Source organism: Nyctereutes procyonoides, unplaced genomic scaffold (assembly GCF_905146905.1).
Source record: "Nyctereutes procyonoides isolate TBG_1078 unplaced genomic scaffold, NYPRO_anot_genome, whole genome shotgun sequence".
Lineage (NCBI taxonomy): Eukaryota > Metazoa > Chordata > Mammalia > Carnivora > Canidae > Nyctereutes > Nyctereutes procyonoides.
In genome coordinates this window covers 17,900,231-17,917,004 of record NW_026575082.1, presented here as the reverse complement: position 1 = coordinate 17,917,004, position 16,774 = coordinate 17,900,231, and the positions used below count along the sequence as shown (strand labels likewise).

Genomic DNA, 16,774 nt, shown 5'->3' with positions numbered 1-16,774 from the left:
TAAACATGTCACCATGTTCCAGTTACAGGCACTTGGCTTTTTTTCCAAATTTTTCTGCGCTCAAAAATAACATGGTAAATAACAATTTTGTCTGTGTATGGAGGTTTTGCTGACTATTTTCTAAGAATAGCTTCCTAGTAGTGAAAACACCGAGCTGACAAATACTGATAATTTTTAAGTCTGTTGGCAAACATCACTCATTTATTTCCTAAAAGGGTTGTGCGCTTTATCTTCCCTCCAGAAGAGTGTGCTTACTTCACCACAGCCATATTCCCGTTTAAAAAAAAAAAAACCTCAAAATGCATCAATCTGTTCAATCTCCTGATGTTTAATTAATGGAAAGTTGCCTTCTGTTCATAAGCACATGTCAACAACTGGAATAAATCTCACCAAGTTGAGCCAAAGAAGCCAGACATGCAAGTCTATGCTACGTGACTGCATTTTACAGACCACAAGACCAACAAAGATAACCTGGGCTATTCCACGTTAGGACCAGTCCCCTTGGTGGGGGCACCAGCTGGAAGGGAACACAAGGGTCTTCTACGGGATTCATAATGTTCTGGTTTTTTAAAATCTGGTGTTTATGACAAGGGGGGATTTGGTTTGTGCAAACTCACTGAGCCATATGCTTGTCTCCATACACGGCTGTGCTTGGGTAAAAAGTTGAAAAATATTTTCCATTTTGCTACTGAAGTTATTCTGCTTTAAAGCAGAAAGAAAAGTACATCCATGGCCAGGTGAATTTTCACAGGAAGAGGCATTTTGTGTTCCCACCACGGTTCGAGCCGGATGCAGACCATGGATGGATGGGCAGCTTTTTCACACCATCAGTCTACACGGATGGGAAGGATGTTCCAGGGTGAATCAGCTACCAGTTATAGGGATGGTTGCACCTCCACACACCTGCTTCCTTCATGGACCTGCCTCCTTCATGCACCTGCTCAGAGGGCTCACTAATTAAATCAGTACGAATCAATCCCAATTAGTAATTGAAGATGACAATTTAGGTTGTTTCCTGCTCATCCAGAAGGTCATATACCAGCGTTACAAATATACACAATAATCTGTCCATTCTGGACACACACACACACACACACACACACACACACAGGCACACACTCCAGAGGGCAAAATATTGAAGCAGAGCTAAGCAAGCAGCAGTAGGAACACAACCCCTCCCTTCGACAAGGGGAGCTGGCACAGTGTTCTACTGCATCGTGCTGATGGCAAGCTTATTTCCAACAGAAAAAAAAGCAATGATAAAAGGTGGTATAGTTCCCATGACTAAGGCAATCATATCTGAAACAAACACTGATATCGTTATCATTACCCAAAAAACCCTTCCATTTGGTTCTCGTAATAGAGCCACAGAACTGCAGACTTAGACAGACAGGAAGGAACTTGATGAGCTGGTCCAAACTCCAACTTGATGTCTGCAGGAAGAAAACTAAAAAAATAATCCTCGGAAACCATTTCTGAAGAGAACTCTTGGTTTACTGTACACCTCGGGGCAACCAGGGAGACGTTCTTTTCTCCCAGAAACTAAGTTGTGGATCATAAAACCAGCACAAATAAAAAAGATGCTCAAACTGCAAATCCTGCCACCTTGGCTTCCTCTTGCGGGTACCAGCCCTGAAACAAGTTACCTCTCCAACGACTACCCCCCCCACCCAACAATCTCACCAGCAAATCATCTGCCGAATGCCTCCTGCCTTTGTGACTCACTCATCCTTCCCACAGATGGCACCCTAACCCAGGCCCTCAGCTTCCCTGGGGCCTCTAGGGTCTCCCCACTCCAACCTCCTAAAATGTGGCCTCTGACCACAGCACATCATGACGTCAAGGCCTGCAGGGGGAGAAAGGGCCTCTAAGCCTTCCACCCTCCACCCTTCCACTCTCACACAGCCTCTGCAGGAGGCAGGAATCAAAGGTGACCCTACAGTTCCTGCCACCCCCCTGGCATACACATGTACCTCCTCTCAGTTATTCAAATGCTAATCTCGGTACTGCTGGGGAGGGATTTTGCAGGTGTAATTAAGGTCCAAATCAGCTGCCCTCAAGATAGGGAGATTATATATATATATATAAAAAAAAAGATAGGGAGATTATCAGAGTATTCCCGACCTAATTAGGTCAACCCTTAAAAGGGACAGGCCTTCTCCTGGGGAGAGAGATTCGAAGCATGTAAGGGGTTCTTGGAAGGGAGATTCTCTTTTGCTGGCCTTGAAGATGGAAGAGGCCATGTGGCCAGGAAGCAGGGAGGCTCCTAAGAGCAGGAAATGAAGACCCCAGGCCTTCGACTACAGAGAACTGAGTCCTGCACCCCCACATGAGCTTGGAAGAGGACCTGGAGCTCCAGATGAGAACATGACAAGGCTTGCCCTTGATTTGAGAGGCCTTGAGCAGAGAGCCCCATCATGCCATGGCCAGACCTCTGACCTACAGAACGATGGGCTAATGAATGGGAACTTCCAGCTACTGAGCTGTGGTCACTCATTACAGAGTAATAGAAAACCAAAGCCATCTCTCCATGCTTTGTCCCCATGTGTCTCCACAGGGACTCAACACTCAGGTCATACAAACTGCCTGCTGAGCTAGTCTGTTGTATACAGCAACACATATGGAAGGATTTCCTCCCCTCTCCTGTTGATGTGACGCATCATAGAAGACTGACTAATCTCCATTATTCTTACAAACGAGAGAAAATGCACAATCAAGAGCAGAGGTGTCGCAGCATGGGGGATGGCAAGGGGACCCCACTAGAAGCGGGTCTGACCTGCTGCACGGATCAGGCAGGTCCCTGTACCTTCTGGGTCTGGATTATCCATCATACTTGGAGGAGGGGTTCCCAAGGTCCTTCCTGGGGACCCTTTTGAGGTACCTCATGTATCAAACCCAAAACCAATTGATCTTTAACCTCCAGCCCCTGGAGATCAGCTGTTATCCAGGCACAGTGGCTAGACCAAGCGTCTGTCACAGACTGTGCGAAAGAAGTCTCCTCCAGGTGTACAACTCTTTGCCTCAGTGGACAGTGGGACAAAGGGCTGCACGATGTTAGGCTGGGAGGGACCCTGGATGCCAACCGTCTGCCTACAACACCGAGGTCACTGGCGCTCGGGCCAAAGACCCAGGTCTGTACCACATGCTGTGGCAGGGACCCAAACTGGGCTGGCCCACCTCTAGCAGAAAGGGGCTCTTCCCAGAACACCCCAGGGAGGAGGGAAGAAAGCACAGGCCATAAGACCAAAGTGTGTTTGCCCAAGTTGGCTGGTTAGTTCTCAAGATACCACCACACACTTTGGGGGCGGGGGTTGGGGTGGGTGCAGGATACTTTTATGCAGGAGTCAAGGCCTAAGAGGACCAGGTCGCAGCTAGAAACAGACTTTGACCTCTGCGGTGGTTACTCACGGCCTGGCGTGCCTCCTGCCCCCACCCCCAACCCAATAACCTTCCAGGCATCTGGACTATCTCGCAAACTCTGTGGCTATTTGGCGGGGCGGTACAGCCATCCCTGGAATGGGCTTCTTGGGGATCTGCCGCACGACGGCACACAGAGCTGCACACATTCAGTTTCTCTGAATATTCCTCGCCTGGAGAGCTCACACCTGCCACACATGATGCTGCAGGGGCAGAAAACAGGCCCCTTGCTATGCTGCACTGATTCGAGCGCAGGTGGGATGGGCAGACGGTGCTCCGTTGCCGAAGGGCCGGCAGGGCTCCTTTTGCACGTTCCACAAAAAGCACAGGTGTATTGACAGAACTAATCATAACGTGCATGCGTGAAAGAACGGCTCGCTCTCACCGACACGGGACACAGCTGCTGCATGGCTGCATTTCAGAGCTCGGGAAGGAACCTGCAGGTCAGCTTTGTGGGCTCCATGCAAAAATACACGTTAATTATGCTCCCTCCAATGAGAAAGGCCCCTGAAGTCAGCCCAGGCTCTGGTGGGTGCTCCTGCTTCCCCCCCCCCTTTTTTAAGATTATTATTTATTTATTTGACAGAGAAAGAGAGAGAGAGAGAGCTCCAGCCCACAAGCAGAGGGAGGGGCAGAGGGAGAGGGAGAAGCAGACCACCTGCTGAGCAGGGAGCACAATGTGGGCCTCTAACCCAGGACCCTGAGGTCATGACCTGAGCCGAAGGCAGACGCTTCACCGACTGAGCCACCCAGGTGCCCCTGGTAGATATTATTTCAAACCCCAAACACATCTGAAGCTAGAAAATAAATTCCCTCCGAAATTATTCTGTACTAAGGATTGTTTGAGCTCAAAGTTCCCCTTACGCCCCAGATAAGGCTTGACTCTTCCCTCTCAATAAATGTCAGGTCACTGCAGGGTGGGAAGACTGGGATTCTTCTGGCCTAAGGCAAGAGTCCATTATTTCTCCTAATGATAAGATTTCGCTTGCAAAGTGATAAACACATTTGGAGCTGTTAACTGTGAAGAAGGTGTGCATTTTCAGAAACTGAGAGCTGGTCTCCTCCTTTGCTCCCTCACACCATCAGGCAGGGGCTCACGGACGCTCACTGCTTGGGTAAAGACGGGCTCGTCATGCCTACCGCTTTACATGCATCTGCACGCCAGGTGAGAGTTACCTGTAAACCAAAGCACGGGTCTCCCATGTCCGTGATGCCAGAGAAACACTCACCGTCAATTCTATCCACCATGACCGTGTGGCAAACCGCAAGCAGGAAGAAAAACTGTCGAACTTCCGACTCTTTCCCTGAGCGTATTTGCTCAATAAGATAGTGGTCATAAAACGCAAGCTTCCCATCAGCAAACATATTCCAGCTAAAATCAACTGGCTGAAAGCAGTGGAGAAAGGAAACAAAGATGTGATTTGGAAAACGTCTGTGTGGGCTTACCAAATGACAGGGGCTTGTCTCTGAAGCCAAGTCTTTATGGAAAAGCTATCTTAGGAGTTTAACACACTCATGCCAAGAGGCTCACACCTGTCTTAAAACAAAAAGACACCCTATTGTGGGTTGGAATTTTGGAAATAGGATCTTTGCCGATGTAGTCGAGTTCAGAGGAGGTCCTATTGGACGAGGGTGAGCCCTAATCCAATGACTGGTGTCCGTGGAAGAGGAGGGAGATCTGGACCCAGACACCCATTCATCCAGCGAGAATGCCATGTGACCGGGGAAGCTGGCATTCAGGTGCTGGGAGTGTAAGCCAAGGAACACCACGGATTGCAGGCAAGCCCAGAAGTGAGGAAGAGGCAAGGAAGGAATCTTCCCCAGAGCCTCAGAGGGAGAGGGGCCCTGCTGGCAGCTGGATTTCAGACCTCTGGCCTCCAGAGCTGTGAGAGAATGCATCTCTGTTGTTTGAAGCCCCCATTTTCTGGGGCAACTCCTACACACCCCCAAACGTTTCCTTAAATGAAATGACTCACCTCTATTTTGCTGTGGTTGTTTTGAGAAGCATCTCGATGGTCTCCTGAGAAACAAACAGGACAAAATCAATTGCGTCTCCTTCTGTGTACAGAGGTCCCTCCTCACCTTGCTTTGGTTCTATTGGTCTCAGCCTGTTTCTGAACAGCCTTCAAGTTTAGAATGATGTTGGGGGATCCCTGGGGGGCTCAGCGGTTGAGCGCCTGCCTTCGGCCCAGGGCGTGATCCTGGAGTCCCGGGATTGAGTCCCACGTCAGGCTCCCTGCATGGAGCCTGCTTCTCCCTCTGCCTGTGTCTCTGCCTCTCTCTCTCTCTCTCTCTCTCTCTCTCTCTCTCTCTGTGTGTCTCTCATGAATGAATAAATAAAATCTTAAAAAAAAAGTTTAGAAGAATGATGTTCATGTTTTTCAAGAGTTGTGAAAACAAAACAAAACAGAACAAAGAAGAAAATCTGATGCAAACAATATATGGCCTGCAAAGGCTCCAATGCTTTCTTTTTTTTTTTAATTTTTTTAAGAATTCATTTATGATAGTCACAGAGAGAGAGAGAGAGAGAGAGAGAGAGAGAGAGAGAGAGAAAGGCAGAGACACAGGCAGAGGGAGAAGCAGGCTCCATGCACCGGGAGCCCGACGTGGGATTCGATCCCCGATCTCCAGGATCGCGCCCTGGGCCAAAGGCAGGCGCCAAACCGCTGCGCCACCCAGGGATCCTGGCTCCAATGCTTTCTATCTGGCTCTTGACAGAAGAGGTTTGCTGACCCCTGGTCTAGAGGTTCAAATACTGGTGCCTCTGTCCTTCTGTGCTACATCCTTCTCTGGGGCCAGACTCGTGCCTTTTGAAGTGCTTTCCTTACCCCCCAGCTGGAAGGGGACTGCCGCCATGTACATGAGAAGCACTTCCTTCACCCTCGGTGTCCCACCACTGTCCTCAGGGTGTCTCATGTCTGAGATGCTCTTATGTGAAAACACATTCGCAGTATAGTTTTCACATAAGGAAAAAGCACTCAGTGTTCTCACAGCTCTTTTTAAAAATTGTACTAAGTGGGGCACCTGGGTAGCTTGGTCAGTTAATCATCTGACTCTCTTTTTTTTAGATGTGTTTAGATATTTGGGAGAGAGAGAGCGGGCACCCATACATGAGGAGCAGGGGAGGGGGCAGAGGGAGAGAGACAGAGACAGAGACTCCTCTGGCAGGCTCTCTGTTGAGCGTGGAGCCCGACACAGGGCTCAGTCCCAGGACCCTGAGATCATGACCTGAGCTGAAACCAAGAGTCAGCCACTTAACCAACTGAGCCACCCAGGACCCTGATTCTGACTCTTGATTTTGGCTTGGGCCATGATCTTGGGGTGGTGGGATGGAGCCCCCACACTGGGCTCCACACTCAGCTTATCCATCTCCCTCTCTCATCCCCCCACTTGCGCTCTCTCTCAAATAAATAAAATCATAAAACTCCCCCAAAATCATATCAAGTCTTTATTTAAAAGTTAGAGCATTCTAATTGAATATAGTATTAGACTTAATATTTTTATAAATAATACAGCATGTTTCAGAATATTAAAATGGAAATCAACTTTTTCAAAATAATTATGGGGAGATACATATAACATAAAATTTTTTTTAAAGATCTTTCAAAAATATTTTATTTATTTGAGAGAGAGGGGGACAGAGTGCCCATGTGAGAGCAGGGGGAGGGGCAGAGGGAGAAGCGGGCTCCCCCAGCTGAGCAGGGAGCATGATGTGGGGCTCCATCCCAGGGCCCTGGGATCATGACCTGAGCTGAAGGCAGATGCTCAACAGACTGAGCTGCCCAGACCCCCCCACCCCGCCCCTCAACCATTCTTACAATGTACACAGTTCGATGACATGGAATACAGTCACACTGCTACGCAGCATCACCACTGCCACCTAGAGCTCCTTCATCTGGTAACTCTGTACTCATCAAACAGTAACTTCCCATCCTCCCTGCCCCCCAGCCCCTGGCATCACCCATCCTACTTCCTGTCTTTGTAAATCTGACTGCTCTACCTCATCCAAATGGAATCATACTATACATGTCCTTTTGTGACTGGCTCATTTCACTGAGCATAGCGTCCTCCAGGCTTATCCACAGAGTAGCATGTATCGGAACCTTTTCCTTTTCAAGACTGAATAATACTCCTGCGTATGCGCCTCCACATTTCATTCTCTACTCCTCCCCCAACTGACCCCTTGGGCTGCTTCCACACTCGAGCTATTGTGAATACCTCTGGCATGAGCGTACCCATGCAACTACCTCTCCCAGGCCCTGCTTCAGGTTCTTCTTTTGGGTTTACCCCAAGAAGCAGAACTGTTAGATCACACAGTAACTTTATGTTTAATTTTTTGAGGAATGTGTGCCTATCTCTGATGGCTGACCTCTCCTGCGCACGTGTTCCTGATGCCACCAGCGAAGCCATTTCAGAACTCGGCCACCAGAGTTGTCCATGGGGAAGGCACCAGCAATTCTGGGAAGGCAGGCCCTGCTCACACATTCCCTGGGACCAAGCAACGGCTTCCACTCACCATATATCTGCCCATTGATGCAGCACTTCTTAAACGTCATGATGTTTTGTGTGAGTGTCCCTGTCTTATCAGAGAAAATGTAATGGATCTGCCCCAGCTGCTCATTCAGTGTGGTGGTTCTCGCCTTGGCGGGCGTGTCCTTGTCAGGATAGTACATCTGCAGGTCCCAGTTTATGAAGTAACTCTGTCCAAGACGGATCACTTCCACACTAGGAAGACAGGACAAAGGATTACTCTGGTTGGCACTCAGATACAACAGGCAGGTGGCAGGCTTTGTCTTCACCTGCGTGCACAGAATCGAGCTGCTTATCTGCAAAGAGACAAGCTGTGCAGCAGCCCATGTGCCCAGCCTCTGGGTTCTCCTGACCAGACCCCTCTTTCTCCAGCTCAGGGTCAATGCACCTTGTTCAATGTGATTTCCTATTCACTCCTGTGTACATCTGGCCACAGTACCCCACGCTCAGCACATAGCCCTGCGGGACCGTGACATGGTGACTTTGTGGTGGTCCCTATTCCCTCTTCTCTCATTCCCATCACCCCTAGGGACAACTGGAATGTTGCCCTCCAACTGGTGAGGGTCCACTAAGTTACAGACCCTGTGTACTCACAAAGTAGGCTCTAGGGCTTTTGGCAAATAACTCCTACATTGCGATTCCACACTGTGAGAAAGCATAGTCTTTTCTTTCCCTAAATTCTTAGAAGGTTAAAGAATGTCCCAAATAAGATAGTCTAAAAGAATCATCTCAATTTTAAAATTCTAAGGGATTAAATATATCTCAGTTATAAGGAAGCTGTTTACATATCCAGCAAATGTTAAGAGGGCAAAAGATGTCTTTATAATAAATTAAAGAAATGGAAAAACAACTCCCTCTGTCACCCTATAAATATTTCCTGAGGGCCTACTGTGTACAGACACCATCCTAGGTACAGAGGATGCATCGATAAACAAAAGAGACAAAATCCCTACCCCCATTAGATTATGATCTAATGAGGACAAATAAACTTGTAAATATATTATGTGGTGAAAATTCACTGCGGAAAATCAAAGCAGGGTAAAGGAAGATGGAGACCGATAGGGAACGGAAGTGACATTTAAAATGGAGTGCGTAAAAAAAAATAAAAATAAAAAATAAAATAAAATGGAGTGCATCAGGAAAGGCCAGCGTGATGAGGTGATGTTCAAGCAGAGGCCTGAAGGAAATGAAAGAGCAACCATGTAGATAGGAGGGAAGAACGTCCTAGGCAGAGACAAGAGCAAGTGCAAAGGCCCTGTGGCAGGTATTGGTACCATACTGAGGAGTATCAAGGGAGCCTAAGGACGGGGAGGAGGTTACAGGCAGAGGAGGGGGAGAACACCAGACCACACTGGGCCTCGTGCCTCATAGTGTGGCCTCAATAATGAGTTTATTCTAAAATGGAAAGCTACCACAGGGTAGAAAACAAAGCAGAATGACCTGATCCAACTTACGCTCTAGAAGGACCTTGATTTCCAAGAAAAATAAGGAAATCATATTAGTCACATGACATGACTTTTTAAAACCAAAAACGACATACGTAGTTTATTTTACAATATACGGTTTTAAACAAAATAATCTGTTCAGTAGCTCCCCCAACAAAGGTAAAATTCATCTCAGTTTTTTGTTGTTTTTTTTAAGTGACTGCAAACACATGGCTCCCCAGGGCTCCCCTTCATGGTGAAAGAACAACAGTAATGACCTGTAATCAAATTAAAAATAAAACAAATGCACATGTAATAAAATTAAAATAAAGCAAGTGCTTCTAATTACAGAAGTGTATGTGATCCTGTGGGTCTCTGGGCTGTTACTTAATTGGAACTCAGAGTAGACCTTGGCTGCTGAGTATATTCCAAGGCACAACGCCCCTTCCAGTTGTCTAACATCCAACCGGTGAATGACAGCAAACTTTGGTATTAAGGAAAGAAAAAAGTGAAGAAGGAATCTCACCAAGCAAGGTGATAGCCATTTGTCAGGGCTAGAACTCTGACTCCTCTATCATGGTTGTGCCTGAGATAAGAAACAGAACATTTCGGGAGGCTGAATGAGGGCAGGGGTAGGGGTGTGCCCCATGGAAAGCAGTGGCCAGGAAGCATTTTACAAGCGATGGATATGCCAGGTGGTAATAAGGAAGAGCCAGCTAAGAGGTTGAAAAGGCTTCTGAAAAGGAAAAGAACTAAGTTTTCCCATGATGTTTGAAATCTCCATCTCCTCCCAAGGCCCCTTCTGAAGCTTGGGCTTTGAAGTCCACTGAGAAGGAATCTTACCAAGGGAGTGACTTCTGAACTCTGGGAGTCTCATCTACAGAGTGGTCAAGGTACAAGGTGCTGTGCCCGGCACCGAGCAGACACTCCAATGTTAAGTTCCTTCCCCTATATTACCCCTCAGTCCTGAAATGAATGTTATTTTCTTACCTGTTCCTTATGGCCTCCAAGGCCAAAATGATTATTGATAGAAATAAAGGTGCGAAGTTGAGAAAATGTACTACATTCTTCCCTTAAAACAGAAGGCCAAAGAGAGGAGAGCCTTACCTGACATAGAGAGAGATGGGCACCATGGTGTTTAGAATAATGATGTAGCCCCAGAAATTTAAGAATCCACGGTAGGAGGGTGTATAGTCTTCTCCATCGTAGAGGTACCAAGAATTATTGCCAATTTGAGCTTCCCAGTAAGCATGGCCAATGGCAAGACCCGCAGACACCAGGATGAGAACAACAAAGATCTAGAAGACATGAAACTTTTAAGTGGATTCGGAAGGCAGATTGCCGACCCGCAGAATGCCACAGGTGCTAATTAACCTTCCTCAATATTTCGCATATTGATGATAATTCAGTAGTCTGCAAAAACAACACGTTTAAAGGAAAGAAAGTGCCATTGGGATGCTTTGAGAGCCTCTTTGTGTTCCACCATTGACTGATTCATCCTATGTAACACAGGGAGGTGCAGTTTTGTTCCCAAAACTATAGTTCAAAAGAGAAGGTGGTGTCTTATATTCAAATTGTTAAACAACCTCATATTACAAGGCATTCGATCAATGGCTTTTACTTGGAATAATATACTGTTTAGGGCAGGTTAGCATGAAATAGTTTCAAACAATGCTGACTTGGGATGCTTATAGAAAATATTTGACAGAAATAAGTTTTTAAAAGAGAAGCTAAGGGAATTTCACCCAGATTTGGGTAATTATTTCTGAAGGTTTAAACATCACTTAAAGTTTGGGGCACCTGGGTGGCTCAGTAGGTCAAGCATCTGCCTTCAGCTCAGGTCATGATCTCTGGGTCCTGGGACTGAGCCTTGCATTGGGCTCCCTGCTCAGCGGACAGTCTGCTTCTCCCTTCCCCACCACTCATGCTCTCTCTCTGTGTCATTAATCAATCAATTAATTAATTAATTAATTAAAAGAAATTTCATTTCAGGTTTAAGATCACTTAAGAAGTGGGCACAGTAAGTATTTTGTTATGGAAATGATGAGGATACTATTAGGAGATAAAAAGTCCACTGTCTTGTGGTATTTGATATTTGAGGGTAGAAATATGGCAGGTTTAAATTTCTAAACACACACCAAAAAAAAAAAAAAGGAAAATAAATTGCTAAACACAGATTCCAGAAGTGCTATATCTCAAAACCATGAGGCTCAGAAGGAGAGACAGATTCGTGGTGAGTACTTTGGCCATAACCTGGACAATGACATGGAAGATGCATGTGAAAAGTTCAAATAAAGTTTTCATGAAATGTGGGATCAGAGAAAAAAGAATTCTTAAATTAATATATTATTTTTATATGAATTTAAATATGCATATGTAAAGTATTCTATTAGAAGTCCCTAAAAGTTTATGTATTCAAATTAAACTTGGGAAAAAAATAATTCTCATTGAGAAATCAGAAGACTGCTTAATATTTGGTACCAGGCCTGAGATGCTATCCTTAAAAGACCTGCTTGCAAGGTTGGCCTTTGGATGGCATCTGGGAACATAGGTTTTGGATGTGTTTCCTTATTCCTTATGCCTAACTGTATAAAACAATATGGTTTATGCTGACCACCTGCATTCCTTCAGAGAATCTGGAATTTTGGTTACATGCCTGGCAGGTGGTGCCTAAGTGACCACATCCCAATAAAACCACAGGCACAGAGTCTCTAATGAGCTTCCCTGATGATAAACAATGTTTCACATGGGCTGTCACAAATTGTTGCTACGGGAATTAAGTGTGTCTCGCTGTGTGACCCTACCGGGGAGGACTCTTGGAAGTTTGCACCTAGCTTCCTCCAGACTCTGCTTCATGGGCCATTTGCCTTTGCTAATCTTACTTTGTAATAAGTTACAGTAAGTCATAGCTATGAGGGCAACTAGATGCTCTATTCTATGAGTCCTAGTGAATCACCAAACCTGGGGGTGGTCTTGGGCACCCTCAACACACCTTCTATGTAGCCTTGCCTTATATGTAGACTTATACGGTATATACATCGTGTGTGTGTGGGCAGGGGGAGTTTGTTTTTATGAGAACTACGTTTTAGGGAAACTAATAGCAATGAAATCAACCCTGCATTGACTCTTGGAGCCCAGCCCCACTAACTTATCTCAGGCTCCTTGGTTTTCCAACTGGTCACTCCAGTTAACAAAATACTCAACCACCCAGGGGCCCCTATAACTGGAATTTCCATCCCCAAAAGGATTCTCCTATTAGAAGTACAGATTTCTGAGAAAAAGTAAGAGAGTCCTCTCTCTCCCATCCAGCCTTGGAACACCTCATGCATTCTTCTACTTGGCTTGGAGAGGTTAGATTTCTCTGAATAAAAAAAAAGCATACAAAAAATTAAGGCAAAAGATAGCAGTCTAGTCACTTATCTACTGAAATAGAAAACAAGTACCGTATAAACCATGTAGTTCATCAAGTAATCAATTTTAGTTCTTTTAAATCTTGTTTTCCCACTATTCTTCATTATTTTAGTGTCAGCACCTAAAAGTAGAAAATTCAATATTATCAGTAGTTGGGAAAATCAATTCACGGTCATGTCAATAAAATTACTCTTTCTTTTGCTTTGATGGAGAATGAACAGAGGAGCAAACCCCTTCTTTAAATCTTAAAATATCAGATCGATTTCCCAAGAAACTCTGAAATTACCTGCAAAAATAACCATCCCATGGCAGAAGTCAGTGTTCCTAATTACACAGCCACGTAACAAAATTTTATCTGCATCCAGAGGAAAACTTGTGTTTCTCCAAAATAGTGTTCCTGTAAACTTATCTAGTCGATTATTGGGTTCTTCACATTCAATAAAACCTTTGAAAAAAAATTTGATTCACATATGAAAGATTTTTCTGGTTATAATTAATTGGGACAGAGTTGGGCAACTAGAAATTAAAACAAAGTAAGACGTGTTTGCACAAACCATCAAATGTTGTCAATGCATTTTCTCTTTGGAGATACTGGTGTGTGATTTCAAGCGCCATTTTGAACTTTAGATTGGTTTCTCTAAAGGGAGAGGAAAAAAAAGAATTAAATGAACAAATCGAAAAGGAATAGAAGAAAAATTGTACCAAGTAACATTACGTATACCTAGAAGCCAAAGCTAACTCATAAGCTTTTCCGATTTTCAAACTGTTTGCCTTGGAACTTTGGGTTTAGTGAGGTTATTTCTCAAGCTACAGAAAAACTTCTAACTTGGGAAATGTTGGTCCCCTTCGCCATTTGTTTTTGTGGGCCAGTATGGTTGGGATAGAGACATCTATAAGCTTCCTATCCTCCTTCTTACTAACTTAGCTTTTACCACCAGCCTAAACTATCAAACTGCTATTTAAAAACTTAGCTCCTTGGAGCTCCTGGGTGGCTCTGTCTGTTGAGTGTCAGACTCCTGATTTCCGCTCATGTCATAATCTCTGGGTCCTGGGATCGAGCCTTGCATTGGGCTCCATGCTCAGTGCAGAGTCTTACTTGAGATTCTCTCTCTCCTCTGACTCTCCCCTCCCCCTGCTCGTGTTCTCTCTTTCTAAAATAGAAAAAGAAAATCTTTTTTCAAAAAAAAAAAAACTTAGCTTCTAATATTTAATCACACTAAGATGATTCTATAAGACATACTTGTTTTCAAAAGTGTTTGGACTCTGTCAACCTATTATTTTCCAGAGCGAATAACTGGATCCTGTATCTCTGAATGATAATTCTACCTAGGAAAGGAGGTGGGAACCTTGCCTCCCAATACTTAGCATTTCCCCCCACAGAGCAAGGAAGGTGCATGCTCTGGAATGAGGAAAATCAGGCTGGGCATTTGGGTTCTGTATGGCAGTGCTGCCCTCACATGATGGATGTCTTTTTGTGGGTCGACAAACACTGATTCTGGGGTTCCCATATATCCAGAAGTTGACCTGTGGCCTTCAACCTTCCCATTCTGCTTTTCTGACAGGTATGTTTTGCTACCTTTGCTACCTTTGGAAAGCTTCAGAATCTCTCACTCACGGAAATAATGGCAGTTTTATACATAAGATTGACCAACTGACTCATTTATAGAGCACACCTAGTTTCCCTGAGCTGATTTCAGCTCCCCGTAAAGAAATTATATACTTGTAGGGTATGAGGAAAGGCGTTCACAGCTCAGGGGAGAAATGCACACACCAGCCTGGAGAGCCAGCACAGGGGAGCAGTGTCCGAACCCTGCCACTTCCTGTGTGACCCTCGACAGGCTATGGGTCTCATTTCCCTCATGGGCAATGAGGGTCTCATTTCCCTCATGGGAAATGGGTCTCATTTCCCTCATGGGTAATGACAAGGTACTAATAATACTAGTCTCATAAGGTCGCTGAAAAGATTAAGGTAGCTAATACATAATGCTAATGAAACATCATAGGCACCCAATAAATGCATTCAAAACTAGCCAGAAGGAGAACATTCTTCTCTTTAAGTGGTAGCATAGTAACAAAGCCAACACAGGGAAAATTCAAAATGGTCTGTTGACAAATACTTCAAAAAAAAAAACCAGTTTTTTCTGAAATAGATTAAATTGATAGTCATTTGTATGTGTCTAGACACTGCTCAGCTATTTACAAAGGGCTCAGGCATCGATCATTTTACCTTCCCTCAAAGTGGAAGGAAGGGCAGGTTTGAGAGCCCCACTTACAGATGGAATTAAAAAAATAAATCTTTAAAAAAAAAAAAAAAGAAGAAGAAGAGACGCCTGGGTGGCTCAGCAGTTGGGCGCCTGCCTTCGGCTCAGGTCGTGATCCCAGAGTTCCAGGATCGAGTCCCATATCAGGCTCCCGGCATGGAGCCTGCTTCTCCCTCTGCCTGTGTCTCTGCCTCTCTCCCTCTCTCTCTCTGTGTGTCTCTCATGAATAAATAAATAAATCTTAAAAAAAAAAAAGGAGAAAAAAAAGAGAGGCTGGTCTGCTAGGAACACAATCAGACAGCCTGCAAATGCTGGGGGCAAGGCCAGATCTCAGAGCTCCTTTTCAGATGCAATTTTCAATGGAATGACTGTACCCTCCGAGGTCAGTCTTAAAACAGGCCCAGCGAAGACCCACTTACCCATCCAGTTCAGCTGTTTCGACATAGCAGAGGCTGTTAGGCTCAGAGCTGGACAGTAGCAGGATGTCAGCCTGTGCAAAACAAAACACACCAATAACAGAGATCTCCAAGGCAAACTGACCGCCAGGGCGGCAGGGAGGACACGGGGTGAGGAATGCAGGGCTTATTCACTTACTGGAATAAAATCATTTTTTTTCAGACGAATGATATCTCCAACTTGAATCTCTTTCCACTTGGTAACTTTGAATCTAAAATATTGAAAACAATGATGGTTTATTGGCTTTCTTAAAGTGACTGGCAAAAGATCGGGGATTCTTCTTTCTAGAAGCCAGCGATTCTGGGGAAAACGTGGATATCACAGAGAAGAGGTTTCCTAAAAGTTCAGCCATTGAATGATGAAAGCACATTAAGTGGTCATGTGAATCGCGGTTCTCTAAAGGAAGTGGTGGTGGTGGTTCTCTAAAGGAAACGGTGACCACTTTGACGTGTGCTTCCAGCCTACATCACATAACGCAGGCTTGAGCTACTTAAATTGTGTGGCACGGAGATAGCAGATTGCTCCTTTGTTTTTACTCATGGACTCTGCTCCTACCTCTCCTGTTCTCTCTTCTGGGTTATCCCTCACCTGCTCAGGATGCAGGTCCCAGGTGGTTTGAAGGTAGGAATGCATTCTGGTTCCCCCACAGGCCACCTGGGATCCTCCTGGCATTTTATTTTATTATTTTATTTTATTTTATTTATTTTATTTTAGATTTTATTTATTTATTCATGAGAGACAGACATAGAGAGAGAGAGAGGCAGAGACACAGGCAGAGGGAGAAGCAGGCTCAATGCAGGGAGCCTGACGCAGGACTCGATCCCAGGACTCCAGGATCACGCCCTGGGCCGAAGGCAGGCACCAAACCACTGAGCCACCCAGGGATCCCCCCCACTGGCATTTTAGAGCATGGCTCCTCCCTACTGTGTAACAAACCTTTCCAAGGAGTGTGTAGCACTTTTATAAGTCTAATAAGGACACTGATAAAATGCAAGATTAAATAAAAAGATGACTGCTTTCAGGCTTAAATTTCCTAGGAAATACCCATTTAAATGTCTAACAAATCAACAGTTTAAAAAGTTTTAAAATACAGTAGTCTGTTTTAAAGATTTTCATACATAGAAAAGATAACCCCTAATAGCATGAATCTATCACAACTAATAGACTTAACTGTTTTTGCAGGCAGAAATCCAATTACCATGTTTGTCCTCCCATTACTTTATGGATAAAAGAGATCTGGAGTTGAAAATATATTTTGGGGTTGTTTTTTTTCCA

General features: G+C 45.0%; 1 protein-coding gene across 4 annotated transcripts in view; it reads right to left on the bottom strand.

Annotated features, from left to right (window-relative positions):
- The window catches only part of LOC129514523 (phospholipid-transporting ATPase IC), a 125,457-nt gene that overhangs the window by 23,307 nt on the left and 85,376 nt on the right, over window positions 1-16,774 (bottom strand). For all 4 annotated transcript variants that reach the window (XM_055333142.1, XM_055333140.1, XM_055333143.1 and 1 more), the window contains exons 7-15: window positions 15,638-15,710; window positions 15,463-15,533; window positions 13,337-13,419; window positions 13,069-13,227; window positions 12,815-12,903; window positions 10,479-10,669; window positions 7,934-8,142; window positions 5,394-5,437; window positions 4,647-4,803 (exon numbers count right to left, since the gene is read on the bottom strand). In XM_055333142.1, coding sequence (XP_055189117.1) covers window positions 4,647-4,803; window positions 5,394-5,437; window positions 7,934-8,142; window positions 10,479-10,669; window positions 12,815-12,903; window positions 13,069-13,227; window positions 13,337-13,419; window positions 15,463-15,533; window positions 15,638-15,710 — 1,076 coding nt within the window. The remainder of the gene's footprint in view (window positions 1-4,646; window positions 4,804-5,393; window positions 5,438-7,933; window positions 8,143-10,478; window positions 10,670-12,814; window positions 12,904-13,068; window positions 13,228-13,336; window positions 13,420-15,462; window positions 15,534-15,637; window positions 15,711-16,774) is intronic.